The sequence below is a fragment of the Pseudophryne corroboree genome, chromosome 9, assembly GCF_028390025.1.
Source record: "Pseudophryne corroboree isolate aPseCor3 chromosome 9, aPseCor3.hap2, whole genome shotgun sequence".
NCBI lineage: Eukaryota > Metazoa > Chordata > Amphibia > Anura > Myobatrachidae > Pseudophryne > Pseudophryne corroboree.
The window spans coordinates 479,614,990-479,636,767 of NC_086452.1; the positions used below are offsets into that span (position 1 = coordinate 479,614,990).

The window sequence follows — 21,778 nt, forward strand, 5'->3', positions numbered from 1 at the left end:
CAACCAATTTTTCTCCCGATATATATGGTGGCGGTGGGGCCGTGGCTATCAGTTTTCTGATCGAGCCAGATCCCGCCGCCTGAGCCAATCCTCTCTGTATGTCACCCTCCTGTTGCCACAACTGTAAATAATCATAATGCTTGATTCGTCTCTTGGCTGATTTAATGAGACATATCCTTCTCCTTAAATTCGTTAACACTTCTGTGCTGAAGCTACCTACTCTTGGGAATTTCTCCCCGTCATGTACCGTCATTCTCTCCCATTCATCACATAAAGCTTCTGTGTGACTTCCGTATTTCTCACACATTACGTACCTTGCCGACCCGACTGGTCGGTTCACTGAATCAACCCGAACCGAGGTTGATCGCCCCCTACCTGAACAAGTGGCCCCCATAGTTCGAAGGTGTTGCTTTATTCAGCCAACCCTTACGCAAACCAAAATGTTCAAAATAGGCTGACGGTGGCGGTTTACCGAGTACCCCACTCACTCGCCCACGCCGACCAATACGACCTGATCACACCGATATGGTGCTGGCGTACTCGACCCAGGGCCCCTGCGACCTGAACCTCTAGTTACTGGAACCTGTGAGGGTGATCCGAAGAACACTTACTCTTTCCAGTAACTATTGGTTGTTGGATAGTTCCTGAGTGAGCAGCGAACCTCCCTTAAAATAAAAAAAATTACACAAATCACGTTAGAATGTACAAATAGCGTTTATGACCTTCGTACACAAATAGTACCGGTCAGGTTTACTAATGCACACAATTACGTGCAGTACAATCGTTCAGCACATAAGCAACTAATCTTATGTACGGAGCGACCAGTGGAATCGAAAATTACGGCTGCGAATTCCTTCAGCCAGAGCTTGTATGGCCTATATGGGTGTTGCACCAACCCTTTCTTGGTGTTGTGCCTGTGGACTGTATAGCGGACTTCCTTGTCTGCTGTACCTAAACCTGCTGGTCTGTTATGACCTCCTGGTCTGTTACAGTATGACCTCCTGGTCTGCTACACTCTAATGCTCAAATTGTATGTTTTAACCAGGGATGCCTCCCTAGCCACCATGTACGTCACTTACACGCATGTACCTCACGAGAACTCGACTTTTCTTGTGGTTCAACCTCAAAAATTGTAAAAACAAACACTCACTCACCACATATACACTTTTGTTTCTATTTCTATTTCTGCGCAGAAATTTCTCTTTAGACCAGATGTGTTACAAATTAGGAGAAGGATCTGTTAATTTAAATTTCGAATGTTAAAATAGATTTGCGCGATTTATCGCCTTGCGTTATTTACCGCGTTGCGCTATTTATCGCGTTGGAAAAAAATTAACACTTGTGATTTGAGTTACGTGGGCGTACCCGTACGCTCCGTTGCGTAATATACGCTGCGTGCGTCGGCCCTTGGGTTGCGTACGCAAGTCTCAGTCCTTTGTTAGAGACACGTGTACGCAAAGCAAAGATCCACCGTAACACAATTTATACGTTTATCAATGTAGATGATCCTTTATCATCTACCGCGCACCACACTGACTTCGCCTTGTCTCCCAGGCAAAACTGTGTGTTTGTCTATACTTTAACTATGTTACCTTTACTCTTAAACTATGAAATAGCGGCAAATCTCTCTTAGCACGTTTATCAACTATAAAACTGGCAAACAGGAGAGTGATATACGAAAATACACAAATGAAAAAAAAGAAATGCAGATATATATATGTGTGCGTGCGTGTGTACGCAAGACAGAAAAATAAACAGTTTTAAAAGAGACTAGCGTGTTGTTCTTACCTCCGGTTCCCGGATTCCTTCAGCACCCTTTACTAAGAGAAGCAGACGCTTATCCAAACAGCACTACGAGGAATATGATCTTCCGCCCTTTGCTGCTGGATAATGTCTGCTGAAATTACCTAGTGCAGATATGTGAAGGACAGGACGAGCCCGCAATTGATAAAGCTAAATATTTATCTTATATAATACCCTTTATGAGGTCTAAGAACACTGTACGCTATCTACGTATGAAGTACCGTAAGGGTACGCACGTTGCGTAACAATCGCTTAGCCGTAGTCGAGACGCTCAAGCGTTACGTTCGCTCACGGCCAAGAGATCACAGGCAGGCACGCTATTGGCTGCTGACTAACTTAATGATTCGCTATAGCGTAGCGGACGCTCGGGACCACGAGGAGATCACCAGCGGCGCTGACGCTCACAATGTTAAACCTTTGTATCTAAACCATAAACAGTGTATTGTGCAGTAAAACCTTAGTGTAATGATAGAGTGTAAATGCAACACAGTATAACCTTATTAACTCAAAAGCTGTATAAGCGTCACCGACGCTCTGAGAATACTTAACACTATAAGAAATACACAGATACCTGGGCTTAGGGTCCAACGCCTAATATATATATATTATGAATGATATACTTGCAAAAGAATTAATACAAATACAAATCATACACTACAATATAACATAGACTACCTAACAAGATAACTACACAGGAAATATAATACAATTACTATTTAAGAGAAAATAAGAGAGAAAGAGGAGAAGAGAGAGAGAGAGAGAGATTGGCCCACAATAACAAGAAGATCAATATAGTTGCGGAGAAACACTTACGCACAAGGGGAAACGATCGCATGCGCCTCGATATCCAGCTCCCGATTATCAGCAATGAGAACCGTTGAAGAGAGTGAACTGGATATGGTCGGCCTGCCTATTTATGCCCCACACACAATACAATTCAATGGTCCCTACAATCTCATTGTTCATTGGACACAGGAATTCGGCTTCGCATTATAACAAAAGGTCATAGGTTGATTCATACAGGTGGGCTGTGACTATTTCCAACTGCTCAGGTGGGTGGGATACTGGGTTTCCCGCCGCATGACTAAATAAGAACAAATAATAGTAAATGGACATAAACTTCTTATGTCCATAACTATTCGCACGAGCGATTAATCCGCTCCAAACCAGCACCGGAATATTGCTATTTAAATACTCTTCCGATGGGTACTAAACACCACTGTATTACTCCTGTCTGACCCTTCGTATCAAACAAAGAGGGATTTCTCTGTTCAGGAACATTCTATATTAACCAAACTTTCAGAATCTATCAAAGGGACCATGATCTACAAAATACATTATATAGTGAAAATATGTAACGATTGAGTCGCACGCTACGATCACATAAACTCTACCGTAAATACGCATACCGTGCGCCTGCGGGTGCCCGCGACTGTGAGTATGCGCACGTACGGGAGAGCGTACGCATGCGCAGCACGGACCTGTGTGAGGTGCAAATATGGTAGTGTGCATAGAGATATTTTTCTGACTTTGACACTCATCAGCCAGGGTATCAAACTTATAGAATTTTGCAAAAGTGTTTGAACCCGACCAAGTAGCCGCTCGGCAAAGCTGTAACGCCGAGACACCACGGGCAGCCGCCCAAGAAGAACCCACCTTCCTAGTGGAATGGGCCTTTACCGATTTTGGTAACGGCAATCCAGCCGTAGAATGAGCCTGCTGAATCGAGTTACAGATCCAGCGTGCAATAGTCTGCTTGGAAGCAGGCTTGGAATCTTGTTGGCCGCATACAGGACAAACAGTGCCTCTGTTTTCCTAATACGAGCCATTCTGGCTACATAGATTTTTAAAGTCCTGACCACATCAAGGGTCTTGGAATCCTCCAAGACACCCGTAGCCACCGGCACCACAATAGGTTGGTTCATGTGAAAAGACGAAACCACCTTGGGTAGAAATTGAGGACGAGTTCTCAATTCCGCTCTATCTACATGGAAGATCAGATAGGGGCTCTTGTGAGACAAAGCCGCCAATTCTGACACCCGCCTTGCCGAAGCCAAGGCCAATAACATGACCACTTTCCAAGTGAGAAATTTCAAGTCAACAGTTTGAAGAGGTTCAAACCAGTGTGATTTAAGGAACTGTAACACCACGTTAAGGTCCCACGGTGCCACTGGGGGCACAAAAGGAGGTTGGATGTGTAGTACTCCCTTCACAAAAGTCTGCACTTATGGAAGAGAGGCCAATTCCTTCTGAAAGAATATTGATAAGGCCGAAATCTGCACCTTAATGGAGCCTAAGTTCAGGCCCATATCCACTCCTGTCTGTAGAAAATGGAGAAAACGACCCAGCTGGAAATCCTCCGTAGGAGCATTCTTGGAATCACACCAAGACACATACTTCCTCCAGATACGGTGATAGTGCTTCGCCGTTACCTCCTGGAATATCTTTCCTAGCTAGGATCTGGTGTTCAACCGCCATGCCATCAAACGTAATCGCGGTAAGTCCTGGAACACACACGGCCCCTGTTGTAACAGGTCCTCTCTGAGAGGAAGAGGCCAAGGATCTTCCGTGAGCATTTCCTGAAGATCTGGATACCAGGCCCTTCGAAGCCAATCTGGAACAATGAGTATTGTCTGAACCTTTGTTCTTCTTATGATTCTTAATATTTTTGAGATGAGTGGAAGTGGAGGGAACACATACACCGCCTGATACACCCATGGTGTTACCAGCGCATCCACCGCTATCGCCTGATGGTCCCTTGACCTTGAACAATATGTCCAAAGCTTCTTGTTGAAGCGTGATGCCATCATGTCTATTTGAGGGAGTCCCCAGCAACTTGTCACTTCTGCAAAGACCTCTTGATGAAGTCCCCACTTTCCTGGGTGGAGATCGTGTCTGCTGAGGAAGTCTGCTTCCCAGTTGTCCACTCCTGGAATGAATACTGCTGACATGGTGCTCACGTGATTTTCTGCCCAGCGAAGAATCCTGGTGGCCTCTACCATTGCTGCTCTGCTCCTTGTTCCGCCTTGTCGGTTTACATGCGCCACGGCTGTGACGTTGTCTGACTGGATCAGAACCGGTAGGTTGCGAAGAAGGTGCTCCGCCTGCCTCAGGCCGTTGTATATGGCCCTTAATTCCAGCACATTTATGTGCAGACAAGCCTCCTGGCTTGACCATATTCCCTGAAAGTTTATTCCCTGTGTGACAGCTCCCCATCCTCGGAGGCTCGCGTCCGTGGTCACAAGAACCCAATCCTGAATTCCGAACCTGCGACCCTCTAGAAGGTGAGCCCCCTGGAGCCACCACAGGAGAGAGATCCTGGCCCTGGGGGACAGGCATATCAACCGATGCATTTGGAGATGGGACCCTGACCACTTGTTCAGTAGGTCCCACTGAAAAGTTCTTGCATGAAACCTGCCAAACGGAATGGCCTCGTAGGCCGCCACCATCTTTCCCAACACTCGAGTGCATTGATGAATCGATACTCTTTTTGGTTTTAGCAGAGCCTTGACCATGTTCTGGATTTCCTAAGCTTCTTCCACTGGAAGAAAAACCCTCTGTCTTTCTGTATCCAGAATCATGCCCAAGAACGACAGCCGAGTTGTCGGAACCAACTGCGACTTTTGCAAATTTAGAAGCCAGCCGTGTTGTTGTAGCACCCTCAGAGAGAGCTCCACATTTTTCAGTAATTGTTCTCTTGATCTCGCTTTTATCAGGAGATCGTCCAAGTACGGGATAATTGTGACCCCCTGCTTGCGCAGGAGCACCATCATTTCTGCCATTACCTTGGTGAAAATCCTCGGGGCCGTGGAAAGCCCAAACGGCAACGTCTGAAATTGGTAATGACAATCCTGCACAGCGAATCTCAGGAACGCCTGATGAGGAGGCTATATGGGGACATGCAGGTATGCATCCTTTATGTCCAGTGAGACCATGAAATCCCCCCCACGTCCAGACTGGAGATCACCACTCGGAGAGATTCCATCTCTCCTCAAATACAGGTTTAGGGATTTTAGGTTTAGAATCGGTCTGACCGAGCCGTCCGGCTTCGGGACCACGAATAGAATTTAATAAAACCCCTTCCCCTGTTGTAACCGGGGAACCATGATAATCACTTGCTGTTGACACAGCTTTTGTATTGCCGCTGCAACAATTGTTCTCTCTGGGAGAGAAGCTGGTAAGGCCGATTTGAAACATTGGTGTGGAGGTACGTCTTCGAACTCCAGTTTGTACCCTTGGGTCACAATTCCTAGCACCCAAGGATCCAGGTCCGACTGAACCCAGACCTGGCTGAAGAGCCGAAGACGTGCCCCCACCGGTGCGGACTCCCACAGGGGAGCCCCAGCGTCATGCGGTGGATTTGGCAGAAGCCGGCGAGGACTTTTGCTCCTGAGAACTAGCCGTAGCTGGTGTTCTTTTCCCTCTTCCTCTACCTCTGGCGAGGAAAGACGATCCATGCCCCTTTCTGAATTTATGAGACCGAAAGGACTGCATCTGGTACTGAGGGGTTTTCTTTTGCTGTGGGGGAACAAAAGGCAAAAAAGAAGACTTACCCGCTGTAGCTGTGGAAACCAGGTCCGCGAGGCCATCCCCAAACAAAACTTCACCTTTGTAAGGCAGAGCCTCCATAAGTCTCTTGGAGTCAGCATCACCAGTCCATTGACGGGTCCACAGCGACCTCCTAGCTGAAATTGCCATGGCATTGGCCCTTGATCCCAAGAGGCCAATATCCCTCGCAGCCTCCCTTAGGTATAACGCTGCGTCTTTGATGTGACCCAAAGTTAACAGAACAGTATCCCTGTCGAGGGTGTCCATGTCAGATGACAAGTTATCTGCCCAAGCTGCAATAGCGCTTCTCACCCATGCCGACGCAACTGCCGGTCTGAGGAGGGCTCCCGTAGTCGCATAAATGGATTTTAAAGTGGTTTCCTACTTGCGGTCCGCAGGATCCTTTAGTGTCGCCGTGTCCAGGGGCGGAAGGGCCACTTTTTTGGATAACTGCGTCAAGGCTTTATCCACCGAGGGAGAGGATTCCCACCGTAACCTGTCCTGTGAGGGGAAAGGATACGCCATAATAATTCTCTTGGGAACCTGCAGCCTCTTGTCTGGAGTTTCCCAAGCCTTTTCGAATAGAGCGTTCATTTCAGGAGATGGGGGAAACGTTATCTCACGTTTCTTCTCGTTAAACATACAGACCCTTGTGACAGGGACAGAAGGATCCTCTGTGATATGTAATACATCCCTTATTGCTACAATCATGTACTGAATACTCTTGGCCACCCGAGGGTGTAACCTCGCCTCATCATAGTCGACACTGGAGTCGGAATCCGTGTCGGTATCAGTGTCTGCTATCTGGGTAAAGGGACGTTTCTGTGACCCTGATGGGTTCTGAGCCACAGCAATATCCATGGATTGACTCCATGCTTGGTTCTGAGACTCAGCTTTGTCCAATCTTTTATGCAATAAAGCCACACTTGCATTCAAAACATTCCACATCTCTACCCAATCAGCAGTCGGCGGTGCCGACGCAGTCACTATCACATTTTGCTCCTCTTCCTCCCTTGAATAGCCTTCCGCCTCAGACATGTTGACACACACGTACTGACACCCCACACACACTGAATTATAGGGGACAGACCCACAAGGAGGTCCTTTGGAGGGACAGAGAGGAAGTTTGCCAGCTCACACCCAACGCCGCCACAGTCTGAAATATAACAAAACCCCAGACCTGTATAGCACGTTTTATATATAATATATATATCAAATCAGCACCAACTATTGTGCCCCCCCTCGTTTTGTACCCTGTTACTAGCAGATATCAGGGCAGGGTCCGGGAGCAGCGTCTCTGCAACCAAGCTGTGGAGAAAATGGCACTGGTTAGAGCTGAGGGACGAAGCCCCGCCCCCTCGACGGCGGGCTTCGATCCCGCTAATATTTATACTGGCGGGGGTTTTAAATACCCTGCAATGCAGTGTATATAGCTTGCTAATTCATTTTTCTGAGGTAATCTTTGCTGCCCAGGGCGCCCCCCCCCCCTGCACCCTTGCAGTGCCTCGTGTGTGTGCGGGAACAAAGGCGCGCAGCGCGACCGCTGTGCGGTACCTTCCGAAGCTCTGATGTCTTCTGCCGCCTGTGAAGTCTTCTTTCTTCCTATACTCACCCGGCTTCTATCTTCCGGCTCTGTGAGGAGGACGGTGGCGCGGCTCTGGGACGAACAGCAAGGACGACACCTGTGTTCCGACCCTCTGGAGCTAATGGTGTCCAGTAGCCTAAGAAGCAGAGCCCATCAGTCCAGGAAAGTGGGTCTGCTTCTCTCCCCTCAGTCCCACGAAGCAAGGAGCCTGTTGCCAGCAGTGCTCCCTGAACATAAAAAACCTAACAAAGTCTATTTTCTAGAGAAACTCGGTAGAGCTCCCCTAGTGTGTGACCAGTCTCCTCTGGGCACAGGATCTAACTGGAGTCAGGAGGAGGGGCATAGAGGGAGGAGCCAGTTCACGCCCATTAAAGGTCTTAAAGTGCCCATGTCTCCTGCGGAGCCCGTCTATATCCCCGATGGTCCTTACGGAGTCCCCAGCATCCTCTAGGACGTAAGAGAAAGGCAGTTTAACGTGACCGCAGCTACAATGATGGAGGCATTATCTGTATATATTGTGACTGGATGAGCTTCACTGACTGCGCCAAGCGATCACAGATTGGGTTCGGGTCTCACGGGACCTGGACTAATAGGAGATTACCTTTTACTTTCAGTAACCACCTGTTACTGACTCCACCCACTGCATAGTGGGTGGGTGGGTATTTTGCTGCCACCACCAGGCTCCTACCACCGGCACCTTATACCGCTTGCTGCCACACCTCCTGACTTGTGTAGGTTGACCCCCACTGGTCACTGGGACTGTGACGCATTCCTGTTGGTCGCAAGATGTAAGGAAGGCATGTTAAAGGCAAGATGTGTATTGCTCAAAAAGTCTGAAAAAAGACTTCCCTTTTTCAAGGGGATACAGTATACAGATGTAACAGCAGTTCAACACTTCTAGATGTCACAGACGGTATACCCTTTCTGAGGCATGCAGGCCTCCTTTTAGCCTCATCCAACGCACAGTACCACAGAGGGTAGTTCCGCCCTGTTGTCTTTACCCAATCAAGTTAAGTGCATGTGCACATTTAAAATTGTCCCCTATGGACAGTGGGGAGTGGTCACCTGCAGTGGGTAATGGTCACCTGGGACAGTGGGGAATTGTCCCCTATGGACAGTGGGGAGTGGTCACCTGCAGTGGGTAATGGTCACCTGGGACAGTGGGGAATTGTCCCCTATGGACAGTGGGGAGTGGTCACCTGCCAAGGACCGGCATGTCTGGAGTGGAGGAAGGTCCCCTACAAAACCATCTTCCAGGAATCTGCTAAGGGACCCAGCTTACCATCTCTAGCCTGAAACCGTGCTCCAGAGATGGCAAACAAGGTCCCTGGCAGCATCTTCTGCCCACAGAGTGGAAGTCCCTGGGGGTTCCCCGAAAACACTTAGCTGGCTGTGTTGCTTGGCTTTTCCTCTGCCTTCCCATGCTACTTTCATGGGGGAGGATGTAACAGGAGGCATTCTGTTTGCCTGGGAGGGGGCTGGGAGACCCAGCAGCCCACACAGAGCTCTGGATTCCCCCTAGACCGGCAGGGAGTACAGTTTTCGTACTTTAAATACCTTCATTTATACATTTTATACATATTCTGTGCTAGTGAGCTGCAGCTCAGGAAGTGCTCATCCGGTTTAGAGCTGCGCAGACTTTTACCCACATAACGGACATTTTCTTCCCCGCAAAACTGCTCAGGAATTGTCAGGGGTTTTGTTTTTAAGTTTGAAAAGTATTTTATACATTTATATATATATATATATATATATATATACACACACACACAGACACACACACACACACACACATACATATATACACACACATATACACCCCCTATATTCCCACCACCCACTGACAATAGACCCCACCCTGGCCTCAAATCCAAATAATAGCAGCACCCACAGCCCCTTAGTAGCAAACAAAATAAACCTGTTGTATAACCCCCAGCCACCCTGCTTTATTACTATTTAACCCCCCCCCAACATAATTGAAATAGTTTTCTTCATCTCCCGCACCCCCACTGGTTATATCCCCCCCCCATACAGAGAACAGCGATTCCAGTAGTGATGTCAGAGTCTGCTGCGTCATTACCGGTCCGGGGCGTAGCGTACACCTGTCTCCAGTTGAGCGGTTAATAAACATTTTTACACACTGTGCCCAGTGCTGGGGGTCCGGGGATCTGGCTCTCCCTGTCACCCAGTCTGCAGCCATACTCATAGACCTGGTGCCTGGGAAACCTGCCCAGCTGCAGTGACTCTATGTACCGAGGGGGTCATTCAGACCTGACAGCACGTTAGCTTTTTTCGCTGTGCTGCGATCAGGTCAGAACTGCGCTTGCGTATACACCGCAATGCGCAGGCGCGTCGCACGGGTATAAAGTGGATCGTTGTTGTGCGATAGGTTTTACGAAGAATCCATTCACACGGGCGATCGTAAAGAGACTGACAGGAAGAGGGCGTGTGTGGGTGGTAACTGACCGTTTTCTGGGAGTGTTTGGAAAATCGCAGGCGTGTCCAGGCGTTTGCAGGGCGGGTGTCAGACGTCAATACCGGACCCGGGCAGGCTGATGTGATCGCAGCGGCTGAGTAAGTCCTGAGCTACTCAGAACCTGCACCAATATTTTTAGTACCACTCGGCTGCACATGCGATCGCACACTTACACAGCTAAAATACCCTCCCCTATGGGCGGCGACTATCTGCTCCCAGCAGTGTAACACCCCTAGCGAGCGATCCGGTCTGAATCAGGCCCCTAGTCCCCCTCTCTTTTCCCGGTCCCCCAGCGTGCGGCTGCCTGGTAGTGCCGAGGACGGTCAGCGCACAGAGCCCCGCAGTGCTGGGACACAGGGGGTAACAGCCTGGGGAGCGCAGGGGGGGTAACAGCCTGGGGAGCGCAGGGGGGGTAACAGCCTGGGGAGCGCAGGGGGGGTAACAGCCTGGGGAGCGCAGGGGGTAACAGAGCGCAGGGGGTAACAGCCTGGGGAGCGCAGGGGGTAACAGCCTGGGGAGCGCAGGGGGTAACAGAGCGCAGGGGGTAACAGCCTGGGGAGCGCAGGGGGTAACAGCCTGGGGAGCGCAGGGGGTAACAGAGCGCAGGGGGTAACAGCCTGGGGAGCGCAGGGGGTAACAGCCTGGGGAGCGCAGGGGGTAACAGCCTGGGGAGCGCAGGGGGTAACAGCCTGGGGAGCGCAGGGGGTAACAGCCTGGGGAGCGCAGGGGGTAACAGCCTGGGGAGCGCAGGGGGTAACAGCCTGGGGAGCGCAGGGGGTAACAGAGCGCAGGGGGTAACAGCCTGGGGAGCGCAGGGGGGTAACAGCCTGGGGAGCGCAGGGGGTAACAGAGAGCAGGGGGGGTAACAGCCTGGGGAGCGCAGGGGGGGTAACAGCCTGGGGAGCGCAGGGGGGGTAACAGCCTGGGGAGCGCAGGGGGGGTAACAGCCTGGGGAGCGCAGGGGGTAACAGAGCGCAGGGGGTAACAGCCTGGGGAGCGCAGGGGGTAACAGCCTGGGGAGCGCAGGGGGTAACAGAGAGCAGGGGGGGTAACAGCCTGGGGAGCGCAGGGGGGGTAACAGCCTGGGGAGCGCAGGGGGGGTAACAGCCTGGGGAGCGCAGGGGGGGTAACAGCCTGGGGAGCGCAGGGGGGGTAACAGCCTGGGGAGCGCAGGGGGGGTAACAGCCTGGGGAGCGCAGGGGGGTAACAGCCTGGGGAGCGCAGGGGGGGTAACAGCCTGGGGAGCGCAGGGGGGGTAACAGCCTGGGGAGCGCAGGGGGGGTAACAGCCTGGGGAGCGCAGGGGGGGTAACAGCATGGGGAGCGCAGGGGGTAACAAAGCGCAGGGGGTAACACAGCGCAGGGGGTAACACAGCGCAGGGGGTAACACAGCACAGGGGGTAACACAGCGCAGGGGGTAACACAGCACAGGGGGTAACACAGCACAGGGGGTAACAGAACGCAGGAGGTAACAGCCTGGGGAGCGCAGGGGTAACAGAGCGCAGGGGGTAACAGCCTGGGGAGCGCAGGGCCTATGTAACGGTCATGTGTATTATGTCATCATTATACGCCCTGTGGTGTTATAGCGCGGTTTCTGCGCTATGCGGCACGGCCTATGTAACGGTCATGTGTATTATGTCATCATTATACGCCCTGTGGTGTTATAGCGCGGTTTCTGCGCTGTCCCACTATGCGGTGCCGTGTACACTTCATAATCATCTCTCTCGTATCTATTTATCACCAATCCTGTCTTATAATGACTCTTTATATTCGCCCCCAATTCTCACCTTGTGCAGGTTCCGCAGCTTCTCTTTGGGGGGAAGATGAGACATCCACCAGGAGAACCCCCTGTGCGGGCTCTGGAACACACAACGGTAACACATGCACATAAATAATGCGGCACCAGCCTCGCACTAGAAGTCTTTATATTATGCATTAGGGCGCAGCGCACACAGCACATGTGAATAAGCCCTAAAAGCAGAAGATGTAAATGATCTTATTATCAGCTGAGGGATCTGAATGAGGTGTCAGACCTCTTATGTTACAGCATGTTCTATGGCCTGTCCTCCGCACCGCACACCTGCTCACTTACCTGCCTTCCAGGTGGATTGATCTGCAGGTCTTCCAGGGTGAAGGTGAGCCAGACCGGTGACGGCTGTCGCAGGATGAGACGGAGAGAGACTACGTTATCTGTATCACACAGCATCTGAGGAGCAGAGGAAGCGTATACTAATATATCAGTGCCAGGACTCACACTATACCCGATATATATCAGTGCCAGGACTCACACTACACTATACCCGATATATATCAGTGCCGGGACTCACACTACACTATACCCGATATATATCAGTGCCAGGACTCACACTACACTATACCCGATATATATCAGTGCCGGGACTCACACTACACTATACCCGATATATATCAGTGCCGGGACTCACACTACACTATACCCGATATATATCAGTGCCGGGACTCACACTACACTATACCCGATATATATCAGTGCCGGGACTCACACTACACTATACCCGATATATATCAGTGCCGGGACTCACACTACACTATACACGATATATATCAGTGCCGGGACTCACACTACACTATACACGATATATATCAGTGCCGGGACTCACACTACACTATACCCGATATATATCAGTGCCAGGACTCACACTACACTATACCCGATATATATCAGTGCCGGGACTCACACTACACTATACCCGATATATATCAGTGCCAGGACTCACACTACACTATACCCGATATATATCAGTGCCAGGACTCACACTACACTATACCCGATATATATCAGTGCCGGGACTCACACTACACTATACCCGATATATATCAGTGCCGGGACTCACACTACACTATACCCGATATATATCAGTGCCGGGACTCACACTTACACTATACCCGATATATATCAGTGCCAGGACTCACACTACACTATACCATATATATCAGTGCCGGGACTCACACTACACTATACCCGATATATATCAGTGCCGGGACTCACACTTACACTATACCCGATATATATCAGTGCCGGGACTCACACTACACTATACCCGATATATATCAGTGCCGGGACTCACACTACACTATATCCGATATATATCAGTGCCAGTACTCACACTAAACTATACCCGATATATATCAGTGCCGGGACTCACACTACACTATACCCGATATATATCAGTGCCAGGACTCACACTACACTATACCCGATATATATCAGTGCCGGGACTCACACTACACTATACCCGATATATATCAGTGCCGGGACTCACACTACACTATACCCGATATATATCAGTGCCGGGACTCACACTACACTATACCCGATATATATCAGTGCCGGGACTCACACTACACTATACCCGATATATATCAGTGCCGGGACTCACACTACACTATACCCGATATATATCAGTGCCGGGACTCACACTACACTATACCCGATATATATCAGTGCCGGGACTCACACTACACTATACCCGATATATATCAGTGCCGGGACTCAAACTACACTATACCCGATATATATCAGTGCCGGGACTCACACTACACTATACCCGATATATATCAGTGCCGGGACTCACACTACACCATACCCGATATATATCAGTGCCGGGACTCACACTACACTATACCCGATATATATCAGTGCCGGGACTCACACTACACTATACCCGATATATATCAGTGCCGGGACTCACACTACACTATACCCGATATATATCAGTGCCGGAACTCACACTACACTATACCCGATATATATCAGTGCCGGAACTCACACTACACTATACCCGATATATATCAGTGCCGGGACTCACACTACACTATACAAGATATATATCAGTACCGGGACTCACACTCACAGGCACTCAGCGAGAGACTACAGTGATTATATATATAATACAGTGACAGGCTACATACACTATACCAGATATATATCTGACAACGGTTGGCAGGGGCGGGCGCAGCATGTCTAATTAGTTTTCATGGAAGTCCTTCAAAATGAAAGTTACACGCACGGAAATACTTGAAATTCGGTAGTGCAGCACGGGTACTCAGCTAGTGTGTATATCTCCTATATAATAGCCCAGATCTGTGACTTTGTGATTCATTTGCTAACGCTGGGCGGAGTCACAAAACTGGGCGGAGTTAGTCAAATGAGTCACAGATCTGGCCAAATCTATAGGAGACTAGGAGCAGAAGCAGATGGTATGGACATGGCACATGCAGGGGTGCATACCTCCCAGCTTTCTGCAGGCAGAAGGAGGGACACACACACACACACACACGGACACACACACACACACACACACACACACACACACACACACACACACACAGCGAAAAGGGGGCGTGGCTTCACGGGAGGGCCCCCGTTTTCGTCAGTGAGGGGGCATGCCCAGCGCTCTGTGAGCTGCTGGCATGCCCCCAGGGGCTGATTATGAGTCCGGGGGGCCCAGGGTACTTGAGATAGGGGAGCCCTATATCATTGCTGTGCCTGCTGTGGGGTTGGGGGCGTGGCCTAATCGCGCCGCGCGATGCCACGCCCCCTTATGCAAATTCCATGATTTTTTTATTTATTTTTTTTTATGGAATTTTGTCCCCTCAGCTAGGGCTAAATCCAGAGGAGGTGGTCGCTCCCCCCTACACACCCGCACAGGGAGAAGAAAGCAGGGAGACTGCTGCCTCCCTGCAACACCACAGACCTGCCAACACGCAGCAGCGTGTGCTGACTGTAGCACAATGCTGCCGTTGTTACTGGCAGGACGGGGGGGGGAGCTTCTGAGCTGGGACAGAGCTACTCGAGCCGGGGAGACCCCTAAAACTGTGGGGCCAACCGTACGTACCGCCTGCCCCCCCCCTTAATCCGGCTCTGCTGCTGGAACCCCCCCTTAATCCGTACCCCCTGATGCCCCCTCTCCCTCTATCTCCACTATTCACCGCTGCTCTGCTAAGCAGAACTGCGAGTACAGGAGCTTTCCAACTGCCCCCCCTTTCCCCCCCACCGCGGGACACTGCGACCCGCGGGTGGGACAGCGGGACAGACCCCAAAAAATGGGACTGTCCCGTGAAAATCGGGACATTTGGGAGGTATGGGGGTGTGTGAGGGGGTATGCCGTACTTGACCCCCCACATCAGCATACTCAGCAGGGTCTCTCTGGCGCGGAGGAGCGTCACTTTCTGGCACACTCCACGCTTCTTAGCTGCAGTTTTGTGGGTCACCAACCACTGTGCAGGTTCCATACTGCCTCTGTTATCTCCAGCCCCGGCAACCCCACCGCTAGCTGCAGCGCTGCCACCTGCAGTGAGGTGCGCCCAGCTCCTTCACACACTTTAGCCGGCGGGTAGCACTGCAGAAGTCCGAGCTGCTTGCAGGCTCTGACCCCCTCCTCCCTCCAGCCGCAGCGTCTCCTGGGAGCTAACCAGTCACTCCCAGTCTCCCCTTACCACAGTGCCCAGCAGCCGCGAGGTCCGCGCCACATGCATGCTATGACCCCCTCCTCCCTCCAGCCGCAGCATCTCCTGGGGGCTAACCAGTCATTTCCAGTCTCACCTTACCACAGTGCCCGGCAGCTGCGCGAGGTCTGCGGTGTGTGACTGAGGAGGGGGGGAGGGATGCGGACTGGCAGAGAAAGCAGGACTCCAGCCTGAGAGAGTCAGCCATGCCAAGTCTCCACCAGCAGCAGATCCCAACAGGTTGGAGTGGAACAGCAGCAGCCAGCAGCAGTGACTCCGGTAAGTCACATCTGTCTGTCACCACTGTTTTGTCCCTAATACCAATCTCTCCCATGCCCTGTGTGCTGTCATGTCCCTGTCACCCCTGGCCTTGACCTGCCACCCTTATCCTGGCCCTTTCACCCTTATCCTGGCCCTTTCACCCTTATCCTGGCCCTGTCACCATTATGCTGGCCCTGGTACCCCTATCCTGGCCCTGTCACCCCTGTGCTTGCCCTGTCAACCCCTATACTGGCCCTGTCACCCCTGTCCTGGTCCTGCCGCCCCTACCCTGGCCCTGTCACCCCTATCCTGTCTCTGCCATTTCTGTCCTGGCCCCGTCGCCCCTGTCCTGGCCCCGTCACCCCTGTCCTGGCCCCGTCACCCCTGTCCTGGCCCCGTCACTCCTGTCCTGGCCCCGTCACCCCTGTTCTGACCCCGTCACCCCTGTCCTGGCCCTGTCAACCCTGTTCTGACCCTGTCACCCCTGTCCTGGCCCTGTTACTGCATACCCTCCAACTACCTTTTTGGCATGTACAGTACCCGCAGCACCTCTAGACCTCTCCCCAATGCACCACACCTCCGCACCTTCCCCTCCACCACATGCGGCACTCCACCCCTCCCCCACATGCTGTACCTCCAGACCCCCTACACCACCCGCGGCTCCCACTCCTCCGCCCCTTCACCACCCCCAGCACCTCCAGGCCCCCTCCACCATTCACCCCCCTTATATGTCTCCCCCCACACCTGCCCCCCTCCACCCGCAGCATCTGCAGACACCCTCCTCCATCCGCGATCCCCACCTCACCCACCCCTCCCCCACCAATGGCACCCCCGCACCTGCCCCTCCACCACCTGCAGCACCTCCAGACCTCCTTCCCCATCCGCCGCAACACCCATACCTGCCCCTCCCCTACCCATGGCGCCTGCGGACCCCTACCCCACCAGCGGCACTCCCGCCCCTTCCCATCCCACAGCACCTCCGGAACCCTTCACCCATCCACAACCTGCCCCTCTCCCACCCATGGCACCCCTGCCCCTCCCCCACCTGCAGTGCCTCTGGACCCCTCCCCCATCTGCATCCCCCACTCCTCTGCCCCTCCCCCACCCGCAGCACCTCCCGACCCTTCCCCATCCGGGCCCCACCCCCACTTCCGCCCCCCCTCCACCCGCAGCATCTACAGACACCATCCGCAGTCCCCCCCGCACCCGCTACATTCTGTACATCGTGCCCTGCAGGTGCTGTTCACGCCGTCGCAAGGGGCTGCGCCTCCTTCACCATCGCAAGCCCTGTCATTGTGCAATATTTAACCACTAACAAAGGAATGCAGGTAATACTCCATATAATACAAATATTGAACCCCAGAAAGGCATGCAAGGGTTAAGGGGGCGTAGCCCCTGGCGACGGTGTGAAGAGCGCCCGTAGGGCGCGATGAAGCACCAAGTATATATATATATATATATATATATAATAAGAATTTACTTACCGATAATTCTATTTCTCATAGTCCGTAGTGGATGCTGGGAACTCAGTAAGGACCATGGGGAATAGCGGCTCCGCAGGAGACTGGGCACAAAAAGTAAAAGCTTTAGACTAGCTGGTGTGCACTGGCTCCTCCCCCTATGACCCTCCTCCAAGCCTCAGTTAAGATACTGTGCCCGGACGAGCGTACATAATAAGGAAGGATCTTGAATCCCGGGTAAGACTCATACCAGCCACACCAATCACAACCGTACAACTCGTGATCTGAACCCAGTTAACAGTATGATAACCGTAGGAGCCTCTGAAAAGATGGCTTCCAACAATAAACAACCCGATTTGTTTGTAACAATAACTATATACAAGTATTGCAGACAATCCGCACTTGGGATGGGCGCCCAGCATCCACTACGGACTATGAGAAATAGAATTATCGGTAAGTAAATTCTTATTTTCTCTGACGTCCTAGTGGATGCTGGGTACTCCGTAAGGACCATGGGGATTATACCAAAGCTCCCAAACGGGCGGGAGAGTGCGGATGACTCTGCAGCACCGAATGAGAGAACTCCAGGTCCTCCTCAGCCAGGGTATCAAATTTGTAGAATTTAGCAAACGTGTTTGCCCCTGACCAAGTAGCTGCTCGGCAAAGTTGTAAAGCCGAGACCCCTCGGGCAGCCGCCCAAGATGAGCCCACCTTCCTTGTGGAATGGGCTTTTACAGATTTTGGCTGTGGCAGGCCTGCCACAGAATGTGCAAGCTGAATTGTACTACAAATCCAACGAGCAATAGTCTGCTTAGAAGCAGGAGCACCCAGCTTGTTGGGTGCATACAGGATAAACAGCGAGTCAGATTTTCTGACTCCAGCCGTCCTGGAAACATATATTTTCAGGGCCTGACTACGTCCAGCAACTTGGAGTCCTCCAAGTCCGTAGTAGCCACAGGTACCACAATAGGTTGATTCATGTGAAACGCTGAAACCACCTTAGGGAGAAATTGAGGACGAGTCCTCAATTCCGCCCTATCCGAATGAAATATCAGGTAAGGGCTTTTATAGGATAAAGCCGCCAATTCTGATACGCGCCTGGCTGAAGCCAGGGCCAACAGCATTACCACTTTCCATGTGAGATATTTCAAATCCACTGTGGCAAGTGGTTCAAACCAATGTGATTTTAGGAACCCTAAAACTACATTGAGATCCCAAGGTGCCACTGGAGGCACAAAAGGAGGCTGTATATGCAGTACCCCTTTGACAAACGTCTGAACTTCAGGCACTGAAGCCAGTTCTTTCTGGAAGAAGATCGACAGGGCCGAAATTTGAACCTTAATGGATCCTAATTTTAGGCCCATAGACAATCCTGCTTGCAGGAAATGTAGGAAACGACCCAGTTGAAATTCCTCCGTAGGGGCCTTCTTGGCCTCACACCACGCATATTTTCGCCAAATGCGATGATAATGTTTTGCAGTTACATCCTTCCTGGCCTTGATCAGGGTAGGGATGACTTCATCTGGAATGCCTTTTTCCTTCAGGATCCGGCGTTCAACCGCCATGCCGTCAAACGCAGCCGCGGTAAGTCTTGGAACAGACAAGGTCCCTGCTGGAGCAGGTCCTTCCTTAGAGGTAGAGGCCACGGGTCCTCTGTGAGCATCTCTTGCAGCTTCGGGTACCAAGTTCTTCTTGGCCAATCCGGAGCCACGAGTATCGTTCTTACTCCTCTCCTTCTTATGATTCTCAGTACTTTTGGTATGAGAGGAAGAGGAGGGAACACATATACCGACTGGAACACCCACGGAGTTACCAGAGCGTCCACCGCTATTGCCTGAGGGTCCCTTGACCTGGCGCAATATCTGTCCAGTTTCTTGTTGAGACGGGACGCCATCATGTCCACCTTTGGTTTTTCCCAACGGTTTACAATCACTTGGAAGACTTCTGGATGAAGTCCCCACTCCCCCGGGTGGAGGTCGTGTCTGCTGAGGAAGTCTGCTTCCCAGTTGTCCACTCCCGGAATGAACACTGCTGACAGTGCTATCACATGATTTTCCGCCCAGCGGAGAATCCTTGCAGCTTCTGCCATTGCCCTCCTGCTTCTTGTGCCGCCCTGTCTGTTTACGTGGGCGACAGCCGTGATGTTGTCCGACTGGATCAATACCGGTTGACCCTGAAGCAGAGGCCTTGCTTGACTTAGGGCATTGTAAATGGCCCTTAGCTCTAGGATATTTATGTGAAGAGACGTTTCCATGCTTGACCACAAGCCCTGGAAATTTCTTCCCTGTGTGACTGCTCCCCAGCCTCTCAGGCTGGCATCCGTGGTTACCAGCATCCAATCCTGAATGCCGAATCTGCGGCCCTCTAGAAGATGAGCCTTCTGTAACCACCACAGGAGAGATACCCTTGTCCTTGGAGATAGGGTTATCCGCTGATGCATCTGAAGATGCGATCCGGACCATTTGTCCAGCAGATCCCACTGAAAAGTTCTTGCATGTAATCTTCCGAATGGAATCGCTTCGTAAGAAGCCACCATTTTTCCCAGGACTCTCGTGCACTGATACTTGTCCTGGTTTTAGGAGGTTCCTGACTAGCTCGGATAACTCCCTGGCCTTCTCCTCCGGGAGAAACACCTTTTTCTGGACTGTGTCCAGAATCATCCCTAGGAACAGTAGACGTGTTGTTGGAATCAGCTGCGATTTTGGAATATTTAGAATCCACCCGTGCTGACGTAGCACTACCTGAGATAGTGCTACTCCGACCTCTAACTGTTCCCTGGACCTTGCCCTTATCAGGAGATCGTCCAAGTAAGGGATAATTAATACGCCTTTTCTTCGAAGAAGAATCATAATTTCGGCCATTACCTTGGTAAAGACCCGTGGTGCCGTGGACAATCCAAACGGCAGCGTCTGAAACTGATAATGACAGTTTTGTATCACAAACCTGAGGTACCCTTTGTGAGAAGGGTAGATTGGGACATGGAGATAAGCATCCTTGATGTCTAGAGATACCATATAGTCCCCTTCTTCCAGATTCGCTATCACTGCTCTGAGTGACTCCATCTTGAATTTGAACCTTTTTATGTAAGTGTTCAAAGATTTTAGATTTAACATTGGTCTCACCGAGCCGTCCGGCTTCGGTACCACAAACAGCGTGGAATAATACCCCTTTCCCTGTTGTAGGAGGGGTACCTTGATTATCACCTGCTGGGAATACAGCTTGTGAATAGCTTCCAATACTGCCTCCCTGTCGGAGGGAGACGTTGGTAGAGCAGACTTCAGGAACCGGCGAGGGGGAGACGTCTCGAATTCCAATTTGTACCCCTGTGATACTACCTGCAGGATCCAGGGGTCCACTTGCGAGTGAGCCCACTGCGCGCTGAAATTCTTGAGACGGCCCCCCACCGTGCCCGAGTCTGCTTGCAGAGCCCCAGCGTCATGCTGAGGACTTGGCAGAAGCGGGGGAGGGCTTCTGCTCCTGGGAAGAGGCTGCATGGTGCAGTCTTTTTCCCCTTCCTCTGCCCCGGGGCAGGAACGAGCGGCCTTTTTCCCTCTTGCCCTTATAGGGACGAAAGGACTGGGTTTGAAAAGACGGTGTCTTTTTCTGCTGAGAGGTGACCTGGGGTAAAAAGGTGGATTTTCCAGCCGTTGCTGTGGCCACCAGGTCCGATAGACCGACCCCAAATAACTCCTCCCCTTTATACGGCAATACTTCCATATGTCGTTTGGAATCCGCATCACCTGACCACTGTCGCGTCCATAACGTTCTTCTGGCAGAAATGGACATCGCACTTACTCTAGATGCCAGGGTGCAAATATCCCTCTGTGCATCTCGCATATATAGTAATGCATCCTTTAAATGCTCTATAGTTAATAATATACTGTCCCTATCCAGGGTATCAATATTTTCAGTCAGGGAATCCGACCATGCCACTCCAGCGCTGCACATCCAGGCTGAGGCGATCGCTGGTCGCAGTATAACACCGGTATGTGTGTATATACCTTTTAAGATATTTTCCAGCCTTCTATCAGCTGGTTCCTTGAGAGCGGCCGTATCAGGAGACGGTAACGCCACTTGTTTTGATAAGCGTGTGAGCGCCTTATCTACCCTAGGGGGTGTTTCCCAACGTGCCCTAACCTCTGGCGGGAAAGGGTATAGT

General features: G+C 51.4%; 1 protein-coding gene across 2 annotated transcripts in view; it reads right to left on the minus strand.

Moving 5' to 3' along the window:
* Window positions 1-21,778, minus strand: part of NICN1 (nicolin 1, tubulin polyglutamylase complex subunit) — an 82,088-nt gene that overhangs the window by 30,555 nt on the left and 29,755 nt on the right. For both annotated transcript variants that reach the window (XM_063941441.1, XM_063941442.1), the window contains exons 3-4: window positions 12,504-12,617; window positions 12,199-12,270 (exon numbers count right to left, since the gene is read on the minus strand). In XM_063941441.1, coding sequence (XP_063797511.1) covers window positions 12,199-12,270; window positions 12,504-12,617 — 186 coding nt within the window. The remainder of the gene's footprint in view (window positions 1-12,198; window positions 12,271-12,503; window positions 12,618-21,778) is intronic.